General features: G+C 37.8%; 1 protein-coding gene across 1 annotated transcript in view; it reads left to right on the top strand.

Annotated features, from left to right (window-relative positions):
- LOC132096493 (ephrin-A2-like) overlaps positions 1–19,913 on the top strand; it is a 55,368-nt gene extending 35,455 nt beyond the window's left edge. The window contains exons 2-4 of the mRNA XM_059501881.1: positions 12,267–12,559; positions 17,074–17,139; positions 18,593–19,913. Of these exons, the coding sequence (XP_059357864.1) occupies positions 12,267–12,559; positions 17,074–17,139; positions 18,593–18,714 (481 nt within the window). The 3' untranslated portion in view covers positions 18,715–19,913. The remainder of the gene's footprint in view (positions 1–12,266; positions 12,560–17,073; positions 17,140–18,592) is intronic.
- The last annotated feature ends 4,050 nt before the right edge of the window (positions 19,914–23,963 follow it).

Genomic DNA, 23,963 nt, shown 5'->3' with positions numbered 1-23,963 from the left:
GGAAACGAGCTCAGTGGGCATTAACAGAGTGTGCCGTAATTAAATCAGTGTTATTTAAGGCTATTCAGTTATCCTTCAGAGGCCAGACCCGAGCAAGTATCAGCGATACAGTATTATCCATCCTCCTTTTTCTAAGCTCTTATGCCTATCTGTCAATGTCCTGTTTTCAAGTAGCACACAGCACCACTTCTTCCTCACAGGTGTGAGTTAGGAGATAGCAGGACACCACTTAATTCAGATGTTTCCCCTCACAGTTATCTTACTGTGATCAATGCAACATGACAGTGCTGCTTTTATCGGGGGTATTTATAGGCCAGGCCCTGGTGGTCCATCCCGTCCCCTGACACCACAAACTCATTAAGGGCCAATCAAACAGCTTCCACACCTACGATCTAGTCTGACGGTAAGTGAAAAACCGTGTCTGTATCTTTGCAAGCCTGTCTGTCACCTGACTGTCCTCGCTGTGATCATGAAAAAGATCTGGAAGGACTCGGTTCATACTGCAGAGTGTTAGTCAGGCTTGAATTGCTGCGAACTGATTGAATGCTTCATTAAAGAAGATAATTCCTGACATGTCACCCTCACGGCTCATCCCTACAGAGTCAAATGTTTGTTGCTTGAAAATAATTCCGGCTTTGTTTACTGAGGGCCCATTACATATGCAGTTTTAGATACAATAGCACATTCACAAACCAAGTCAACCATTTAATTAAAAAACAACAAAGACTCTGACAGTTTACATTTAGAGTTGCGCATATAGTGCCAAACATTACATATGTTTGCTACGGCTAATCCACACTGTACACTGAAGCTGCTAACAGGGCTACTCTCAAAGATATGCGGATATCACAAATTGGTTGTGACGCTACTGTCACCGCATGCCAAGCATCCAGTCTTTTTACGCTTCTCTTTAAGGGCTGTTAAACAAGAGGAGAAGGATTGACCCTTTTCGAGTTTAATTAGCTAATGGGCACAGAACAAGGGAGCGAGGGGCTAAAGGAAGGAAAATAGGATGAAGAAAACAGCAGAGCTAGCAGAGCTAATTAATGAACTTCAAAAGAAAGTATTAAAAAGTGAGTAAGACCAGCAGCAACAGTTTGATTAAGTGAATAATTTAGCAGAAGAGCTTACCCTGGTGCCCAATTTTTTATTTTTAGGTAAAAAGGGGAGCAATATACACCACTAGGCTTTGTGTCTGCATTGTTGTTAGCATCAGTTTTAGCCCGAGGGGCTCAGTAGCTATTCAACAGTTAGCCTAGCATCAAGCAACACTCCCTGACCAATGGCTAAACTGTTGGGAGTGAAATTGAAATTCACACCAGCTAATGCTCGAAAGTCACCTACTATGTGCTAACTAATATGAAATTATGTTTGTCAAGTCTTTCGTTGACCTTGATAGAACTAGATATAAAAGTCAGTGGCTTCTTTTGTTGTTGAGTCACCTCTTTGACAGCTATTCCCCTGTGCTTGCGTGGGAAACATCAAAAATGGATGTTTGTAAAAGGACTCTTTTATTTTAAGCTGATGCCCCAAGACATAGCCCCTTCATTCTGTACTTCTGGATTTTAGTAAGCAGCCCTCACATTCAAACAAAAGGAAACAAAGCATTGGCCCTTTAATGTAAGTTAAGAGGATGCTAGTAGAGCCACTGTTTAGGTGACTGAGGTGAAGTTATTCAACGAAACTATGAAGTGAATGACTGGAATTACATTGTTGAGGGAAGTGAAGATGGAGAGAAGATTAGGGCAATTGAATATTCATCACCAAAGAATTTATCTACATATAAGATGTTTTGTTATATTATGTAATATAAAATAGTACACAAACATAACATAAGATAAACATTACCCCTAAATTCAGTACTCCAGCTCCAGCACCTTTATGCTTAGATTATCTTAGATCTGTAGATACATTTAATATTCTTTTGTGGTATATTATGTTGTGTTTTGTAACAATAACCCTTCAACTTGGAAAATTATGTTGTGTTGTGTCAAGTTATTTTACCGTATGTTATGCTGAATTATCAGGAATGTAGTTTTTGTATTCTGCGTGTATAAGGAGTACAAAAGAAAAAATACCATCTGGAGTCTCAAGGCAGCGATTTATTCATTTGCTTTAAAATTAGACTGTTGCAGGAGCTGTTTCTCCCTGGAGTATGTACCTATTTCAAGAGCTCTACGAGGGTCAAGGTTTGGTGAGCGGAGGAGAAAAATAGCGTCCTCGTTTAAACAAGAGCAACTACCACTGCCACTGCCAAATTGTACTTGCAATTTACAGATTAGCCAAACCTCCCACAAACTGCTGTAGTTCTAGCTCCAACACCCCAGAGACAGAGTCCCTTTCTACAATGAACAGAGATAACTAGCAAAATTATTCACGCTTTAATAGGGTGGTTGACATGACACGTTGCGGCAGATTCCTACAGTTTGACATGCTATACTTCATCTGAATCTATTTTAAACAGTATTTTTCCCCCAGTTGTGCTGGTTTGTGGCCTCGTATTATCTGAGACAATACGTGCAGTATTTATTTATTTATTTACACCATGGAGTCTATTTGTTACACCACAGGACTATTTAAGCTTAATTAATATATACTGTATAAAAATCTAATAAAAATGTATTTAGATAACAAATCTGCAATGTATTATATTATATTATATTATATGCTTGTTATATTTGTCAACAGTGATTTATATGATTTTTTGTGTGCTTGTTTCTATTGTTGCTGCAGCTATTTGAGGAACTCTATAGATTTAATTTAGCTGTTTAAGTTCTTAAAGCACTCGGCATTCCGATTACTTTCTATACCACCTCTCAAGTTTGAAGCCTTGTGCCTCTGTGTTAAATTGACCGTTCTGTCTCAGACCAGTCATGCATTTCAGTAGTGAGGACAGCTTTCCACAGGAGCCCTCCTGATTAGAGCCAGTCAAAGGAGAGTCGATGGAGGGTGAAAGCGGAGCAAAGTACTGTTTAGAGCGTACACACATTCATCTGGAATTTTTTGAGGCTGTTCAGACCGTGCCGTATGGTCGCTCTTTTATGTGTGCAGCCGGCCCGTGTTCAGCACACTTTCATTTGCAGCAGAAGGGGGGCTGGCCGGGTCACTTGCCTCAAAAGAGATGGATCTCCCATGAGCTCTGGTCTGAAACCGATTTTTCAGCTTTGTTTATGAAACACGAAAGAGAAACGGGGAAAGCGGTGAATTGTGTCTAACTGGCAGGACTGCTGAACACATGCTGTATTTGTTGATTAATTCTTTAAAAAAGGCAACAGATGGTAATGTTTTGCATCTGTCAGTGCAATTACAAAATCAATCAACCTACCTCGACCTTCATTTCAAATAGTTTTAATTTATTTATCATCGGTGGCATACGGGTTGCATATCAATGTATGTTTATTTACCTCATGAGAGTGATAAAGGTCTGCTGTAGCAGATATCTCATATTATCTCACCTGTAAAAGGGTTTTCTGTCCATATAAATTTAATGTTTTCTAGTTAAAGTTAAAGGTTAGAGAGTCGGAGTTGTAACCCAAAGGTTGCGGGTTCGAGTCTCAGGTCTGGCAGGGATTTTAGGTGGGGGGAGTGAATTACCAGCACTCTCTCCTCCCTCAATACCACGCCTGGGGTGAAACCCTTGAGCAAGGCACCAAACCTCCAACTGCTCCCTGGGCACCGCAACATGAAAAAAGAGGTGTTTTTTTTATTTTTTCAGTTAAACATGTGAATGCACATGTGCACTTCATCTTTGATTCAGATCATGGCTACTTTCAGACTGCAGTCAGAAGGTTTTTTTTTTTTTTTTGAACAGCACAAACCACAATCTTATATTTTCAGTACTAATTAAGTCCACTTCCAGATGTGGTATTAAACCAGAATTTTTGTGAACTTTGCACCAATCTCAACATTGGTCACAATTCTATGTTGACAGAAGTCACTCCAACGATTTTACACATTTCTTTAGTCACTCAGTTAATATAGAAGAATGCTGAAAAGTAGTCAGTTGAAGGATGTTGAGGTGTTTGAAGTAAGGGAAAGGGAAAATGATAATGTGAGACTTCTGTTAACAGGGTTGGAAATCAAGATTTTTTCCCCCCAACTGTTTCAGAAAACAAAAAGCTAAATACAGGAAGTCTTATAGAACTTACTTTCAGATATATTACTTAGGCTATACTGTATGCTGTTGAAATCTGAGATCATTTCATAATTTTAAGAATTGTTTTACAAACACCTCAAAATTTAAATGAGAATTGTTAAGAATTATGATATTCGTCACACTTTAGTTTGGAGACATGACTTTTACCTAATTAAACTCTTCAACAGTTGCTTATTAATAGTCAGTAAGGTTGTAGTTTAGGTATGCAGTAGGATTATGGATCTAAAATATTGTCATGCCGAATAAGGCATTCACATATTCTTTATAATTACTAATACACAGCCAATGTTCTAGTAAAATGCATGCTAATAAGTATCGATTATCTCTAAAGAGAACTGGTCCCTAAACTCAAGTGTCACCTTATATTCCTTTACAGTTCCAATCCCTGTGTCTCTACATCTAGGTTTATCTTTAGAAATGTAGCAATTTCAGATTTAATCTTCAAATTTGACAGCAGCGGTTGAGTCGAGTCACAGTGTCTCGTTTATAGGCCATGTTCGGCCTTCAGCTCATCTGTGTGGACCTGCACAGACTATTCAGTAGTCACCTTCACCGTGCTAGTCTTCTGAGTGTAGAGGCAATCAAGATAGTCACTCTCTCTCCTTCTGCGCAAAGTCACAATCATGTGTTGTAAAGTGGGTGATGATGGCTGTCGGGTGAGCTGTGCGTTGGGGCACGGCCTCATTGGAGTCCTGTCAGTGGAGAGAAGAGGCCCTTTCAGTGTGGGAATTCAAGAGTCTTGTCTCGTTTCAGACACGAGTGTAAAATCCACTCCACAACAGCTCTGAGCCTTGTTTCTTAGGTGACTTCATCTGTAGGACTCTCACGCAGAGGCTGAGTGTCTCCTCTGTGGACAGCTGTCCGGCATCATTAGGTTTCCTCCATCAGGGAGACACGTGTCCACTGTGCCTCACCTCTGCCAGGTGAAGTGAGACGAGAGAGGCTCAAAACCTCTCCATTCCCTTCAGTAGAAAGCCTTTGTTCACACTGCACACAAATCCAATTTGGTTTTCAAATCCGTCCACACCATCATTGTGCATGTGATAAAATCTGATCTGTTTGTTCAGAGCATGTAGTCAGTATCCACTGTGTCTATATCTGTTGCTACAGTATGTAAGCGTCAGCACAAATCTAAGAGACTTGCAGTTAAACAACTGGGGTAACTGCCAGTGAGAAAGGAGAGGACATAAAACTGGAAATTATACCTCTGCTCATGTCCATCATGATATCTCGCTGCCGAGCTGAACTCACATGGCACTTCAGACAACATAAGTGATAGCGATAGAAGTATTTTATGCATATAGTGTGGCCAGAACTGCTGACTCTATTGCTCATTCACTATTCACTGCATAATGAATGTCACACAGTCGATATATGATGAAATAGTGAGCAAAAGAGTGTATTCGAGCTCCAGAAGTCCGTACTTTGTATTTTGTTACATGCACATCATGTTTCGAATAAGAAAAGAAAAACTGCCTGACACTTGATATGACCGTTGAGACTGAGATATTTGGAATCAGATTGAAAAAGTAAATCAGATTTCAAACCACATATTGGATCAGGTTTGTAAACATTGATTTAGAATTGGGATTGCAAACACGATTAATGTTTTTAAACACAATTAAGTCTAAATGACTTTATTAGTAATAATAACATTTATAATAAATTGATTAAAAAAATGCAGTAAAAGCAGTAATCCTGTAAAATAATATTACAATTTAAAATATGCATTTCTATTTGTATATACTTTAAAATGTAATTATCTCTGTGATGGTAATCTGCATTTTTAGTAGTCATTATTCCAGTTTTCAGTTTTTAGATTTCTGATCCTTCAGGAATCATTTTAATATGCTGATTTTGGTGTTTAAAAACATTTCTTATATTTTCCCCCCTCAGGAGTCTTTGATGAATAGAAAGTTCAAAAGAGCTGTATTTGAAAGTTTTTGAAATAGAAATCTCTCATTATGTCTTTACTGTCACTTTTCATAATTTTAACACATCCTTGCTGAAAAAAGTATTAGTTTCTTTCAAAACAAAAATCATTCTGACCCCAGATGAATGAATGGTAGTGTACATAAGACACAGCTTTAGGTTTTTACTAAAGCAATAATTTGCTTTGTTCTTTTTTCCGTTGATGGACTTTCTTATCCATTATTACTGTTCCCTCTTAAAGGATTTATCAGCGACCCACATGGCTCTTGACAATTTACAGACAAAAAGTACTCTAATTGTTACCCTTTGTGTCATAATCCATTTTGTAGTCTAACAATAAGACACTTTCCGACTGCTACTGTTTGACTTGATGCTCTAAGATTCATTCCATGAGAAAAGAATAAGAAAATGATGTGTTTTTCATGTCCTGCCCTCTGTAATAAGTCACACAGGAGCCAAAGCTTTGGGTCCTGCCTCCAGTATCATGCAAAAGAGCGAACAAATCTCCTCGTTGAGACTTCCGTACGTGAAAGCTCATAATTTCACGTTTAAAATGATTACGGCCCCTGCGAGGCTGCACAGACTCCCCACAGGCATATCGCTCCCTATTCTGTGCTGTAGCCAGCCATGCAAACTGAGCTGCCTAACAATGAGTCTGATATTAGATGCCACACTCCCGATCCGGTAATTGTATCCAAAAGTATTATTTCTTCCCATGGAGATGCTGCAGTATCCCTGCTGTGTTTCTGTCTAAGCGGAGGGGAATAATGAGACCAGCTGTATGCTGCGAGGAGGCTGAGGACGGCCTTCAGCATCAGGATGGGTCGCTCCCTCCAGAACCCAGGAGCCTGGCTGCAGATCTCTGCCATTGTGCCCAGAGGCAAAGTTACGATCCAGATGCCATCTATCATACAGCAGCCTGCTAAAGCAGTCAATGGCTCTGATTAATCACTTGGGCTGAGCATTGCTATAGGAGAACTGATTGAGTCTGGATATTAGGGCTTTATTTTATTTTTTTACGCCCTCCATCAATGCCACATAATAGATTAGATTGCACCATGCCTGAATTCAGTCACTCACTGTGGTGTGTGATGCAAACGCATTGAGAAACCTGCTAGAAAAATCCAGTAATTGGGTCAATGATATATATTATGATAAATTAAATGAAAAATCTTTATACACCCCTGCCAAGTTCTTCGAAATGGACACTTTGTATTCCTGTTGGTTTCATATGCTTTTGAAAAGCTTTCATGCCATCTTCAAGAAAAGTTTCAAATGACTTAAAGGGATAGTTCGCCCAAAATTTTTACATTTGTCATCATTTATTCACCCTTATGTCATTTCAAACCTGTATGAATTTCTTTCTGTTAAATATAAGAGAAGATATTTTGAAGAATGCTTGTAATCAAACAGGTCCCCATTGACTTCCATATTATTTCTTTCCCTACCAACAACTAAACTACCAACAATGGTTTGGTTCTTCAAAATCCTTCAGAATATCTTCTTTTGTGTTCAACATAAGAAAGAAACCTATATAGGTTAATTACATGAGGTGAGTAAATTAGGTAAATTATATATATATATATATATATATATATATATATAAATAAATAAAATATCTAAAAATAAAATGTGTATGATAAAAGGGTGTATTTTTATCTTTATTTTTACAAATTTTATTAATTAATTATTCATTTATATCATTGAGTTTTTAGAGTTTTTTTGTTTAAGTGTTTTGTCTTGCCTTTTCATTAAATATAAACATTTTATATATTTTAACTTCGACTTTGACGCACAGTCATGAATGTCTGCAGGGGTCCTGTCTGTATCATTTCTTTTTTTTCTTTCTTTTTTTTTAAATGAATGTTTCTGTATGCTGATTGCACCACATGCTTTTCATTAAAAAAAAAATCTTCATTTTTTTAAAGAAGTGAACTGTAACGCTCATCATATCAGATGTGAATTATAGTCAGTGCATGTGTGAATTTTGAATGCGCTGATTTAGAATGATGTTTCAGCCTTTTGAAGTGCCCTTGAAACAGCAGCGGCGGTGACATCATGAAGGCTAGATTTGGCTCTCTCATCCAGCATGGCTGTCATTTGGGGAAACTTGTTTAGAATGGCAGCACTCTCTCTCGCTGTCCCTTTCTCTTTCTCCTTTGGCAGCATCAGTACATCCTCACTCCTCTTGACATAACAAGGTCCGGTTCCCAAGCCCCCGCATCAGATGCGGGCAGCAGATAGCCCCAGCGATAAGTGGCTTTTCTCCTCTCTTTATCTCGCATGGAAGAGCTTTGCCTTGGAGCTTTGAATTCACAACATTGTGGCAGCCCTTTGCTTTTCCATATCATTAAAAGCCCCCAGTGTCTAGCAGGGCTGGCATGATGGCAAAAGGCCTGCTTGTGGCAAGAACACAATAAATGGGACTGGAAAGCCTCCAGAATCACATCGTACCGAGCCGTGGCAATGCCTCACTATAATGTGTAACGTGAGTGTGTGCAATGCCAGAGATTCAGATCCACCACCTTTGGATTTACAGCAGTGTGTGTGTGTTTGTGTGTGCATGTGCCTCAAGTGATCCTTTGGTACAAAGTCTCGGTGAAAAAGGTATGTAAGACTTCCTGTGAGGCTTAAAGAAATGCTCACATGCTGCCGTCTCGACTATTAATAGCAAAATCTGCAAATTCACTGAACTCTGCCACAGGGAAAATCTACTTGCTTTTGTGTGTGTGTGTGTGTGTGTGTGTGTGTGTGTATATGCATGCATGAAATGTTATAAGAAATGTGTTTTTTCTGGGGGTTTTTTGTTTTGTTTTGCATTGCTTTATTTTGCTTTATTTTTCCAAACAAAGTCATTTTGAATTGTCAAAAGTGGTTTACACAGAAATATATTACTTTAACCCACTGATGCATGATGTTTACCATTTTTAAACCATTGATGTTCCGGAGTTACATGCAGACCCCCATAGCTGATGACCTTTGACCCTTACCTTTAACTCTATACGTCTGTCTTCTTTATTATCAGTGTGTTTTTTATTTAGAACATCAACATGAGAACCTCTTTAATATTTTCTGAAATCTCCTTCTGCAGTGAAGTCTCAAAACGCATTACTTTGATAAAAGAAGAAGAAAATTGGGAAGATTTATTTTCTTGTTCTTGTATATATTTTCTTGTATATATATATATATATTTTTTTTTTTTTATATCCTTCACAAAGCTTTAGTGTGTGAGCAACATTTAAAATTTTCTCAAATGATGTTTACCAGAACATCACTGTTCAGCTCCGCTATTGTTGCATATTTTCTCCAGTTTAGATCTGTCAAGGTCTTCGCCTAAAAGCAGCTTCAGATATTTGAATGTGAAGATCTTCTGAATATCAAAGTTTTAAAAGATAAGGGGAATACGACAGCAGGTGACTGAGGAGCGGCGTGCTGTGAGGAACTGAAGTGTGTTTGTTTAGATTTCAATGATGCTCCGCCTATTTGGGAAAGCAGGAAGGTGTGTGTGTGTGTGTGTGTGTGTGTGTGTGTGTGTGTGTGTGTGTGTGTGTGTGTGAGCGTGCACGTATGTACATGAGAGAGAGATCTTTTTGATATGAGCATGAGCATCAGTCTATTTATGATTCAGCTGTCTCCTCATCATGTCTGTTAACACTCGCACTGCCACCCGCCTGAATAAAAAAATCAATTTATTGTGCAATCTTGTGTTTGGTGATGGATCTAATCGCCGGTTATTTTTAATGAGGTTATGGAAGCCACTGTAAATTCACAGATCGATATTTCACCATGAACCATAAACAAGTTCCTGATGTGCTTCAGGAGAGTTTGAGAAGGTCAAAGCAACAGGAGAAATGTGTTCCTGGAAAGATAGTGAAGGATGGGTTGCACGCACGCACACACAGTTGTGATCCCTCAACATATGCTGGGATGTTCTGCTCAAACTGATATATGTCCCCTCGGTAATCTGTTCATGCTTGATTAGAAAGAAATATCTCCGCAGCGTTTACGTTGAAGGTCAGGAGCTCCAAACTTTCAGGAGATTTATTCCTTTTGATAGTATAAACAAGTGATTAGACAAACAAGTCAATTGGACTTGTTTGAAAGGACCTAAAATACATTTGTCCGCTTAATGTAAACGTGGCTGTGGAGAGATGGGATTGAGGTAACAGTTTGGGAGTGTGGCTAATCTACAACAGGTGGACCTGATTTAGACTGTGAGAGCTGAATTACAGTAACATATCCAGAGATGTTCCGCTGCATGGAAGTAATTTACAGGACGTTTTATGCTCAAGAAGTGTTTGTGTGTGTGTGAATCAGAGTGCAGACATTTGAAAAAGCCATTAACCGAGGGCAAAACAAGCAGCCTTTAAGAAAGGGCTTGATGTGGGTTGTGCTGTGAGGAGATCACCGTGCCAATAGTTTGTCTAGTTAAAGGACAGACAGGCAGGTGCTGGAGAGGGCAGCTTGTCTAAATGAGAGGACAGGACCTCCATCTGAACACTGAAGGCAAATGGACCAGTGCCTGAAGGTGCTTCCTCGCTTACAGAGGTGTGAGTGCTTTCTGCTGTTTTCACTTAGATACATGTAAAAGGAAGGTTTATAGAGTTCACATATGACACAAGGACTCTTTTAGAAAATATTGTGCTCTTGGTTAAATTTTGGTTACTGGATGGATGCACCTCACAAAACCATTCCAAGTGTACCTGGTACAGTATTCTTACAATAGTTCCACTTTAGCACAATCAAATATACTTCAGTATATCTTTAGTTTGACTATAATACTACTGCTGCACAATTATTGTGCATTAAGCACAAAATTAGTTGTTCCAATTTAGCAGACTTATTTTATTATACCAACAGTACAGTTGCATATATATATATATATATATATATATATATATATATACACTCTCACACATTATATATAATCTATTGCTTTGATGGCAAAGCTGGATTTCTAGCAGTCACTTTTGATTATATATATATATATATATATATATATATGAAAACTCTATTACAAACAATACAGAAAATGCTAACATGTTGTATAAACACTACAATATAAATTATATTTTGTGTTACAATAATGTAAAATGTAACAATGCAATAATCTTTGATAGTACACAATGGTGTTTAATTGTTATTGCGCAAACTGAAATTTCTTATTTTCTTTTTTAATTTTTGTAGATGAAAGATGAATCTGACATCTCATTGACAGGCTTTCTGAGATTCACTCATAAATTCGCAGAACAAAAATTGCTGTAAGTCAGTGAGACTTGTTTTCAGAAAATATATCTTTAAAAAGTGTCAACTTATTGCATTGGCGCATTTATTACAAGCATAGACACCTCAGTGCATTTATAAATTGTTTTATTTCGTCAGCCGCCATGTGTTTTGCAGTCAAAGGCATATACTCACAGGACTCTGACATCACAGTTCTGTCACATTTTCACAGCCTCTGTAGGTCACACTGACTTTCAAACTGATTCACTCATGCTATCTTTTGCCCCTCTCTCTCGCTCTCTCTCTCTCTCTCTCTCTCTCTCTCTTCTTATGCTCCTGAAAGCTGCATTCTCATGAAATGCATACTATGTAGAGAGAAAATCAAATGTGAAGCATGAAAAATTCTTTTATGGTGCCACTGTGGTTCAAAGCTTGGATTAAGGGTGCAATTTTATATGAAGTTTATGATTTATAAGGAATCAACGCACTGACTAAATTTGTACTTCTTGTGAACATAATCAACAATTTTATTGACAACTGTTGCTTTTGCACTAACCCAGAGAAATGAATAAAGGCATACAAAGTTGTTTTTAAAGAGGTCTATTTTAAGCCCTAGTCAAAGATTTTTCTCTCTTCTCAGTACAGTATTACACCGAGTGTTTGGTTTTCTGTGTGTTCTGGTTTGCCATTCTTTCTCTGCATAATGGTGACCTAGATAGAAAATATGCATTGTGGTTATTCATTCCAGCTTATTCTGTTGTTTCCCTGTGATTTTCTGCCTAACAGATTTAGCCTTTGCGTGTTAAACTTTCCTCTTTGCTGCTGTACGGTTTGAATGGAGGCCAAATAAAAAGCTAAACTACAGAATATTTCAATTGTCTGTCTACAGAAGTTGTTATGTCAGTCATCCTAATGTTCGGCTTCGGCGGTCTAATGCTCTGAATCTCCTTTGCAGGTTCTGGCAGAGTGAATATACGGTGGCCGTAAGCATCAACGACTATCTGGACGTGTACTGTCCGTACTATGAGACGCCCCAACCTCACAGCCGCATGGAGCGCTACATCCTTTTCATGGTCAACCATGATGGTTACCTCAGCTGTGAGCACCGCATGAGGGGCTTTAAGCGGTGGGAGTGTAACCGGCCCCAGAGTCCTGACGGACCCCTGCGCTTCTCTGAGAAGTTTCAGCTCTTCACCCCCTTCTCGCTTGGTTTTGAGTTCAGACCTGGACACGAGTACTATTATATATGTAAGTTTTAAGTGATGTTATTCACAATATTATTCGAAAGCCAGATATGTCTAGTTTCTAGTTTCAGGATTGCTGAAATTTGAAGAACTGAATGTTGTTCAGGGATACCACTTTTTTAAATGGATAGATTTATGTGACTTTTAAGGGTCATAGGATGGCTATTTTCCACAAGTTTATTTGATTTTTTAGGGCCTTAATGAAAAGTCTGTAACATAGTTTGGTTAAAATTTCTCAGTGGTAGTGTAAAAAAACACCTTTTTTTACCCTGTCAAAAACAGCTCTTTTCAGAGCAAGCAGTTTTGTAGCATATACCTTTAAATGTTAATGAGCTCTTCTGACCCCGCCCCTCTCTTCCAGCCGCTCTCTGGAGGACTGTTTACTTTAGCTGCATTCCGCATGAAACTTGCTAATTAGCACATTATTGAAGGACATTTGCAAATATTCATTAAAAAAACCCTGAAAGCACTTCTTATGGTGCTGAAGCTGGATCATGAATGATCGCTAATGTTTCTTCATATCCCCTACTACCCCTATATTTTTCATATTTTTTTATATTATTTATAATTATGTATAATTATTTTAATATTAGTATATATTATCATTGTTTCCATTTTTTCAGTGTTTATATTTTTATTTTTTAATTAAATTTTGAGTTACTTTCTTATGAGCTTATGAGTTTTTGATATTTCAAAATAGTTTTAAATACATGTTATTTACTTTATTTCAGTTTTAGTTATTTCATACTTTTATAAATACTTTTGTTTTAATTCAATATTTATTTTATTTCATTTTTAGTTACACTTCTAAAAAATTTAATAGTTTTAATTTCATTAATTATAACAACACTGCCACATATTTCCATGTTTTTCATGACAATGGGAACACTGGTTCTTTAAAGAAAAAACAGTTATTATTATTATTATTTAGTCATCTTCTGGCCCGCTTGGAGGCTTGGAGTGCCCCTGAACTCTGCTTGAGTATCACTGTTCTGTAGGTTGATGTTTTTTCAAAAATAAATTCTAGCTCCATTTGATGTATACTCAGTTCTGAGGTCAAAGGCATATGGAACTTCATTCTATGTTAATGTTATTATTATAAACTTTACTTGATATTGATTGTAGTTTATGAATTAAAATTCATTACTACAAGAAAACATAGGCATATTTTGTGTAGTAATTATTGGCTACAACTAGCTGCTATTCATTTATAGTCACCTTTTTTGGACCATTAGTCAGCAAATACGTGGTAAACAGGATTAATGACAGTCACAGACACAGAGGTACATCTTTACTTAAATCAATCTAATTGATTGCTATACGTAATTACAATTTCATTTTGATTAGCACACGAGTTGTTTACTTTGTAATTAGTTCATTTCCACCAGATTGACCCATTCAAGTGGATTTGTGGACCGGCTGTGAACATGACAGACAGGCATTATCACACTGACAGGGTCAAGCAGCCAATCACAAAGACTTTCTGTGACTTTTCAGACTCCACGTTCAGGATCTCTGAGAGCACAATGAGCTCCAGGAAAGCAAAAGAGACGCTGCCTCACTCTGAAACTTCATCCGCTGGTGGACCTTAGAATAATGAGACCTTACGGACAGTTTGAGCTTCTATTTCGTACTATTTGTTTTGCTCCTTCTGTCATTTGAATTTCGTTCTTGCGTCCTCAAACAAAATGCCCCAGAATTACAGGACATTTAGAAAGGCAAAAATAGTTTGTGTTAATCTCAAAAGCTTTAGCATTTCCTAAATGAGAAGCATCCAACAGCTCATTCCCATTAACCTCACAAAGCTTTAAACTGGTGGGTTCAAATGGGAAACTTGTCCTTCACGCGTTTGTCCTACTGTCCTCCAGTGAAGACAATTTGGTGGGGCTAAACCAAATTAAAAATAGACATTAAACAAAAAGCATCTCTTTTTTTCATGTCAAGCGCCTAGCTGTTTAAATAAGATAACATGAAAGACTTGTATCAGGAAGATGCTGGGAGAAAACAGGGAGAGGCAAGCAAATCAATAATTTATATGGTAATTAGAATTCCTGACATGGGCGGCTGTGGCGTGGGCAGATGTGACAGGGCCGGGAGCCACCTGTGTACAGTACAGAGAGCCTGGTGACTTTGAGCTCTTGCTGGCTTTGTGTCGCAGAGATGCACTGTCCATCAGCAGCCATCCCCCATCTGCACAGCGGCCGGACGGGCCTTCCTCTCTCCCATGGAGATTGCCAGAGATCCTACATGCTTTTCATTTGACTGCTGATTATTCCCTGATTGACAGCTCAGACTGAAAGGGAGTGAAGCAGGCACGGAGGGGGTGTTGTTCTGAGTCAACATCCCCTCCACCCAAACCCCCTAAATCAGCAGGGCGTAGCGCTGCTTATCATACACGACGCAGTGTTGTCTCCGCACACGAGAGAGAGAGAGAAAGAGGGAGAGATGCCACAGAGAGCAGCAAAAAAGTTCAAAGATACTCTTCAACTCTGTGTTTCTGCTCCTGTCCACTGATTTTTATGCAAGCTCCCAGCCTAGTCCTGCATTGTGAAGGCTTTTGTTTCAAGGCTGGAAAAGGCCTTTGGACACCCCCGACTGCATTCAGAACCCCAGCCGCTCCCTGAGAGGATTGTTTGGATACCGGCAGCTCTATGGGCCACACGGTCCCTAAGGGGATTGATGCTTTTCGGCAGGGTCGGTGGGGTCAGCGATGAGAGATGGATCTGAAAGGTTATCACTGGGAAGTGGGGGCTGATCTCAATTGTCTGCTGGTAAAAGAACACGTCCATCAGACCTGGTCAGACTTAACCCCCGGACTTCCATCTCTCCGCTCGTATTGATCGGCTGTGATGACATCTTGACAGGCGTCTTCTACACAGCAGCCGGCGGTTGAGGTTGGGTGCTCTCCAATGAACCCAGGATCCGGTGTGTTGAACATGCCACAAGAATACACAATGACCTGGGATGGGTGCTGGGGCGCTGGGGGAGGGTTGTTCAGGTTGACAATGACAAACTCTAGACAAGAGTTGGATTTATATATATACATTTATATATTATATAATCATACAATTTATATATTATATAATCATACAAATAATCATATATAATCATACACATTTTTTTTGTTACAAATTTTAATTACATTTTGGCTGTGATAAAACCAAAAAATGCACTCTGTATAAAAGTCAGTAGTTTATTTTCTTTCTATCACACTTATTTTTTATTTAATCACACATATTTATATATCTATTATATATTTATATATCTATTATATTTATTTATTCTTATATATATATATATATATATATATATATATATATATATATATATATATATATATATATATATATATATATATATAATTATTATTATTTTTTTAATTATTATTATTATTATAATTTTTTTTTAAGAACAATATTGTAAAGATACAAACATAAAAGTTTGGGGTTAGTAAGTTTTTAAATTAAGTTTTTAAAAGAAGTCTATCACCAAGGTTGCCTTTATTTTTACAAAATACAGATTTTTTTTGTATTATTACAATTGTATGTACAATGTTTTCAAATATATTTTAAAATGTATTCCTGTGATGGCAAAGCTGAATTTTCAGCATCATTACTCATTAGTGTCACATGATTCTTCAGAAATCAATATAATATGCTGATTTACTGCTCAAGAAACATTTCTTATTATTATCAACATTGAAAACGGTTGTCTTAATATTTTTGTTGAAACCATGATACTTATTAGTCAGGATAATTTATGAATAGAAACTTATTATAAATTGTAAATAACATATATTGTCACTTTTGTTCAATTTAATTCATCCTAGCTGAATAAAATTATTAAATTAAAAAAGTCTTACTGACCCCAAACCTGTGTTATATATTTAACTTTACAGAAAACTTATATAGGCTTTATGTATAGAACATTCAAGCCTTTATTCAGATAAAATAATATGGAGATGAGGAAGATATAGGGGGTCTTTGCCAGCAAAAAATGAAGCCATCTGTTCTTGACCAGTCCTACTGCAAAAAGCTTGAGAAGGACATTGAAAAGCCTTGTTTCTTTGTGGACATTTGACTGCAGTCAGGTCTCCCCTTCCTTCTCACCAGACCCTTATAAGGAAATAAGCAGTAGAGTTGTTGTGTCTGTAGAGCACAGATGAATGAAGTAATCTGTCAGAAAGCTTGTGTCTGGGGAGCAGAGATGAACGGTGTTGCTGATATTCTGGAGGAGCCGACTCAATAGTGACTCTTTGCTCTCAGGTCACTGGGTGCTATGTGGGGTAATTTGCCATGGGAACACTGTGTCGCAGACCATTGTATGTGACGGCACCAAGCTTGTGAAGGTCAGAGCAATTTCCTCCGAATGAAGAAAATCTCAGACTTTGTTCCTGATTTGGTTGTCAAGAGGTCAAACTAACCACCAAGAGGATCTTAATCAGATTGATTCATTGGCTTGTTGAACGATTCTGTTTGTCACAAGCTCATTATTTCTCTTCAACTTCCTTTTCAACAGCCTCCCCTCATCCTAACCACGCTGGCAAGCCATGTTTAAAGTTGAAGGTGTACGTGAAGCCTACAAGTAAGTCATGCTCTAACTGTTTTGCCCTGCCGGCACAGAAAATAATATCCCCTCATGTCTACATGCCAACCTTGTGTTAGACATAACAGGAATGCAAATAAGCGGTGTTTGACACATTTTCCAGGAACATTTTGTTAATGAGATGTCATATTTATTTTCAAGCCGCAGGAATGTGTTCAAATGCAGTCTACATCCATCAAACCAGCAGCTGAGGTCTAATGGGAACTTTTAGAACTAGTGTGGATTATTTCAATTTACCTTCATCACTCACCAATGGAAACCTAAAGGGATAGTTCACCCAAAAAGACATTTCTGTCATAATTTACTCGCACCCTTAATTGAGTTAAACCTGTATGAATGATGACAGCGTGAACTATCTCTTTAGATTGATGGGGAATGTAAGTCAAATTTGAAAAGGATGTTAGGTAATGGCGTCATAAGTTATATTCATAGTTACTTCTTGTTTTACACATTTAAAAAAAAAACAGCGCAGACAAAATTTATCAGTTATTCACTATGTCAATGATGTAATCTCTGGTGCTCAGTTGCTTATTGGGATTTCTGCCCAGGTACTGTATACAAAACAGTTGTGTTGTGGATAAATGTTTTATCTTGTAAGAAAACAAGTAAATAAATTACAATAGAAACAGTTTGACTTAAATCCTTAATGCTGCTAAATGCTGCTTTATTCACAAATCATACTACTGTTCAAAAGTTTAGGGTCAGTAAGTTTTTAAAATAACTATTAATCAATACTGATCAAAAACTGACAGTAAAGATGTTTTAAAAAATCTGTTTAAAATAAATGTTCTTTTGAACTTTATTTGTTAAAGAATCTTACAAAAATGTATCAGTTTCCATATATATATAAAAAAAGAAAAACATCATAATACTGTTTTGAACACTGATAATAATACCATAATAATATTACATTTAATATTAAATGTTTGATGAGTAGCAGGAGCCTATTAGAGTGATTTCTGAAGGATTATGTGACACTGAAGACTGGACTGATGGCTGAAAATAAAATTTTGCATCAAAGGGATCAATTACATTATAAAAAACACTTTTTTAAATTGTAATAATATTTCACAATATTATAGGTTTTACTATATTTTTTATCAAATATATCCTTCTTGGTAAGTATAAGAGACTTCTTTCAAAACAAATGGAAAAAACTAACAACCCCAAGCTTTTGGATAGTATTCTGGTCCCTTTGTCTAAAACAACATCGCTCCAAGTAGAAATCCAGTGTTTATTATAAATTCATCAGCACAGATACGTCAGGTCCGTGTAATCTATGAAAACGCTGTGAAATGTGAGCCAGATCCTCCGCCTCAGTAATTAAACTCTAATTAGGTCAGTGCTGTGGGCCCGTGCTACTTTGAGTAAAGGTATGCATTTCCTAGTGCTTCCTCTCCGCGTGCTGTCTCTCTGTGTTTGTGTGTTTCAGATGGTTCGGGCTACGAGTCCCCAGAGCCGTTCCTGACTGATCAGAGCCAACGCTGCAGGGCAGACGGCCCGTGCCTAGCTGCGCTGATGTTGCTGCTGGCCTTTCTGCTGGCCCGCGTTTAAGAAGCTCCGCCGCTGCCCAGACAGCCTACCGCTCTCCCTCCATCTATACTCCCTCAGGGAAGCCCTCTCATCCAGACCCCCGGCTGCAGACTTCTTTTTTACCGAACGAGCTCCTCGCCACTGATCTGAGGACAAGAGACGTTCGCCCTGCTTTAGCGGCTGATGTAAAGCTGAACACCTGGAGTCTGTCGTGGAATGTGACCTTTTATATATATGCTGTCATGTAATCGAGGCTTGTATTCATGTGCCATTTAGTCACATTTCAGGGCATCGTGGTTTACAAAAGATTTCAGACACTTATTTGGATAGCTATAATGCCCCCCCCACATAGTCTTTACACCATACTCAGCCCAGAAATAAAGAGGATTTTCTCCTCCTAATAACAAATGACACCAAAGGACTCTCTTCAGAGGTTTAGTTTTATTTTCTGTTTGAAGGGAGAGAAGAAATGTGTTTTGTGGTAGCCAGCAGCTAGGGACTTAGTGTTAGACATTCACATGCATGTGAAACACTGTGAAACAGAGAAAAACTGACCTTCTTACAATAGTGACGATATATTTTTATTAGCAAAAACCAGACAAACGTAGACCTTCTAGCCACTCTTCTGGTGTAAAGCTCAGCTTGTGGAGTTTGGATCAGACGCGGCCAAATGTCAGTGCTCACTCAAAACTGTGTGTTTGCTGGTGGGACAAGGACTCCCAATCTCTGAGATCCCTTTGGTGCAAACCCAAATGCCGCTTAATAAGACTCTGCATTGGTTTTTCTTTCCAGCTCTGTGGGACAAACAAGCAATGGAAGGCAGTGAGGATCTAGCCACTTTTAATTCACCGATGCACACACACTGCAGGCATGGCTGAAAAGGAAATGGATTTTTTGTATTCTATTTCATGTTATTTTTGTAGCATTTAAAAGCAACATCAATTATTCATGTGATATGAGGAACGGTCTTGAGTGGCGATACAGTGTGTGAGTCAGCAGTCGGATGTATTCAGAAGGGCCCACTCTCTCACTCTTACTGTTGTTATTGTGGTCTTGTCCAACTGTATTCAGTATTTAAAGAGACAGAACGCATTTCTTTCCATCTGATTTGATTGTGTCCTCTTTTTCATGTGACGTTTTGTACAGTCAACATGTTCTGTCGAACTGAAGAAACATGCTGAAATGGAAAAATCAAAAATAAAGCATTTTTGTCTATGAGATGCACTGATGTGAGAAAAGATGCATTGTCTGAAGCTGACAACTGACATTTTGGCTCACATTTGTATAGCATAGATGCAAACCCATTAAATATTTAGAACGAGATGCAGACATCCGTGCTAAAGGCCTTTTGATTTTTTGCCCTTCCCAAAACTCTAAACAGCTAAGTTCTAAACACTTTTGTATTTTGCTGTGCACAAAATGCTTAAATTTCCTGATCTGTAAAGTTCATTGAATGCAATGTCTAAAGGCTGATGATTTTTAAGTCATTTTATATCATTTATAACATTTATAAAAATTTTGAAAAGTCCAAAAAAAAAACTCATGATAATTTATTACCCTCTGGTAAGAACCTAATTAATCAAATTAATAAAAAATGGCATTAAAGACATTCACTTTTTTTAAAAAAATGCTGTATTTTTTAGCTTTCTCTTCATCAAAGAATCTTGAAAATGTGTCATAGTTCCCACAAAAAGATTAAGCAGCTCAACTGTTTTCAACATTGATGTTAATAAGAAATGTAACTTCAACAAACAAACCAGCTTATTAGAATGATTTCTTATTAGAAGCTTACACAGGATCACAGGAATAAACTATATTTTAAAATATATTTAAAGTAGAAAACGGTTATTTAAAAAAATATCCCACATTTATTTCTGTCTTTGGTATGTTAGCCATTTATTTATACAAATATATGCTAAAATAAAATAAAATTTGTACAACCATTATAACTAGCAATACTAATAGTATACACACTCACCAGCCACTTTATTAGGTACACCTGTTCAATTGCTTGGTAACACAAATTGATAATCAGCCAATCACATGGCAGCAACTCAATGCATTTAGGCATCTAGTGTTGAAGACGACTTGCTGAAGTTCAAACAGAGCATCAGAATGGGGAAGAAAGGGCATTTAAGTGACTTTGAACGTGGAATGGTTGTTGGTGCCAGACGGGCTTGGCTGAGTATTTTAAAAACTGCTGATCTACTGGGATTGTCACACACAACCATCTCTAGGGTTTACTGAGAATGGTCTGAAAAAAATAAAATATCCAGTGAGCTACAGCAGCAGAAGACCACACCTAGTGCCACTCCTGTCAGCTAAGAACAGGAAACGGAGGCTACAAAATTGGCACAGGCTCACCAAAATTAGAAGATTGGAAAAACATTGTCTGGTCTGATGAGTCTCGATTTCTGCTGCGACGTTCAAATGTAAGAGACAAAACTTGACCATGTCCATCCCTTTATGACTACAGTGTACCCCTCTTCTGATGGCTTCTTCCAGCAGGATAATGCACCATGTCACAAAGCTCAAATCATCTCAGTTCAAGACTGGTTTCTTGAACATGACAAGGAGTTCACTTTACTCAAATGGCCCCCACAGTCACCAGATCTCAATCCAACAGAGCAGTTTTGGGATGTGGTGGAATGGGGGATTCGCATAATGGATGTGCAGCAGACAAATCTGCAGCAACTGCGTGATGCGATCATGTCAATATGGACCAAAATCTCTGAGGGATGTTTCCAACACCTTGTTAAATCTATGCCACTAAGAATTTTGGCAGAAAAGCAAAAGTGGGTCCAACTTGGTACTAGCAAGGTGTACCTAATAAAGTTACCTAAAAATAATCAGAATGGCCTCCCACTATAGCAAGTCTATGTGTAGCTCCATTCACAGTACATCTACATGAGCAAAACAACACATTAAAAAAAAAATGTTTTACACAGATTTTATACATCAATAAAAAAATTTTTTTTTGCACTTTGAGGAAAGAATATATTTTCCTTAGAGCTGGTATGCACAACGTATTTTGAATTTTTTTCATCCATTGTCCTGAAATACTACTAACCCCCAGAAATCTCCTACTTGCCTACCATGTAAAATGTGATGAAATCTATGTTTAATACTTTAGCAGCAGTTCTATAAATTATTTTTACAGCGGCATTTAAGATATGATTGCCATTTAATGTTGTGGTTTCGGATGCGAGACGGCTGGAATGAGTCATGGTCATACATGACTTGACATTCAGGCGAGTGTTTGCTGACATCAGCTCTGGGCTTTGGCCTGGATGCTCATCCAACTATTAGGTGAGGGATCAGTAGCCTGGCTTGGCTTAGAAAAGTGAATGTCCTATCTGAATATTTTATGCAATGTAGACTATGATGAAAAATACATGCACTAGGAAAGCACCAGTGTAGGAGACTTGGAGATGGCACTGCAGATGCAAACCAAACAGCCAGTTAGAGCCGGATATTAGTGACAATAAGGATGATCATTACAGGTGATAAAAAGGGCTGTAAAAGGGAGTAAAAGATTTATGCCTTACATCTTCAGTCAGTGTCACAGTATGATGTGCCTTATGCTGTCATTTGTAAATATAGTTTGACATAATTTTAATGTAGTAGACTCAAAATAAGTAACAGCGCGTGTGTTGTGTGCTGATTTACCAGTGAACAACAGATGTTTGCTGCCCCCTTGTGAATAAGAACTTTTAGCATGCTTGGTTTGTTGAATATTTTGTCCATACTTCTGTCAAATGTATATAAAAAGCATATAGAGATAATATCATATAAACTCTTTACTTTTGATACATATGTTAAATATATAAAAAGATAGTTCACCGAAAAATGAAAACTCAGTCATCATTTACTCGACCTCATGTCGTTCCAAATCTGTATGCATTCCTTTCTTCTGCTGAACTCAAAAGAATATATTTTAAAGAATGTTGCTAACCAAACAGTTTTGGTTCCCATTGACTGACAGATATGTGTCATCATTTACTCATATAAGGGTGAAAAAATTACAGGGGACTGTTTCCCATTAACCAGTAGTATCTTCTGTCTGTCTTACGCCTGTATCTCTGTGCTACATACGGCCTTCCACAGTTCCCTGAGGTAAAACACAAACACTCACGTCTCAAGGCTCCTGAAAAGTCAGTACATGTTGAATCTGTTGGAGACATGAGCTTTTTGAAAGCAATAAAAACGCATCCAAACACATTTAGAGTCGAACATCTACAGAGAGCACACTTCAAAAACTATTATGAAATGAAAAGGTTTGTGGAAGAGCGGGAAATTCAGCGGAGAGATCACAGGAGATCAATGTTTTTGATCAACAAAGAAATACAAAAGCTTCAAAAGACCTTGACAGACATAAACCTGATAAGCGGATATTGTCATAAAGCCTACGCTGCACATCTGAGATCAGTAAGTACTGCCTTTTCAACTTGTAAAGAATCCAAGAAAGCAAAGAAATGCGGTAATATTGATTTGAATGTTGAAAGCGGTAACTCTATGAAGTCTAACCACATGTTTGGCCAGAAGCATGACGGTTTGGTTGATGAAACCTCTGGTGATTGTGAGAGGGATCGGTCAGAACTCTAACAGCACACACTGACTTCAGAAACTATAAAACATGCAGCACTAATACCTACATTTAAAAAAACCTCCAGGATGATTATTTCAAAGCCTCATTGTCTCATTTTGAGTTATCCTCAGGTGAAATCAATGAAAAAGATTAGGATAAAAGTGATGGACGTCCTCAGAAGACTTCAACCAAGAGCCCTTTTCAAATATCGCAAAAGCAGATCTCCTCGCCTCCTACACATTTCCCCCTTCACAGAAGAGCAAAACAAGCGCATCAAAGACAACAAAAAGTTGCTCTTCATATGCCTCATGTACTGAGGAACCCCTTAGGTGGTTCTTATAATATGAGTACACAGCAGCAAAACCATGGCAAGATGTTGTCAAGATACTTACAAAATCAAGACAGCATGAACAATGGCAGAAGTCACATATCGAAGGCAGCCATGGTCTTGAGCTGCTCATCAATTATTCTCAAAATGCAGAAATTTTAAACAACAAGAAAGCAGAGGGATTTGAATGAAAATGCGTCTAGCTTTGTATCAAAGCTTTCAGAGTTCAGGTGTGATGTTCTTCTGTTTGGACTTTAAATAAACACACATTTGACCTTATATTTTACAGAGGATCCTCAGAACATGTCAGATAACACTGAAAACCATCATCCTAAAGTAAATTAATAGTAATCC

The sequence above is a fragment of the Carassius carassius genome, chromosome 20 (assembly GCF_963082965.1).
Source record: "Carassius carassius chromosome 20, fCarCar2.1, whole genome shotgun sequence".
Taxonomy (NCBI): Eukaryota; Metazoa; Chordata; class Actinopteri; order Cypriniformes; family Cyprinidae; genus Carassius; species Carassius carassius.
The sequence above is the reverse complement of the archived record's forward strand: the minus strand, read 5'-3'. Positions and strand labels throughout refer to the sequence as shown.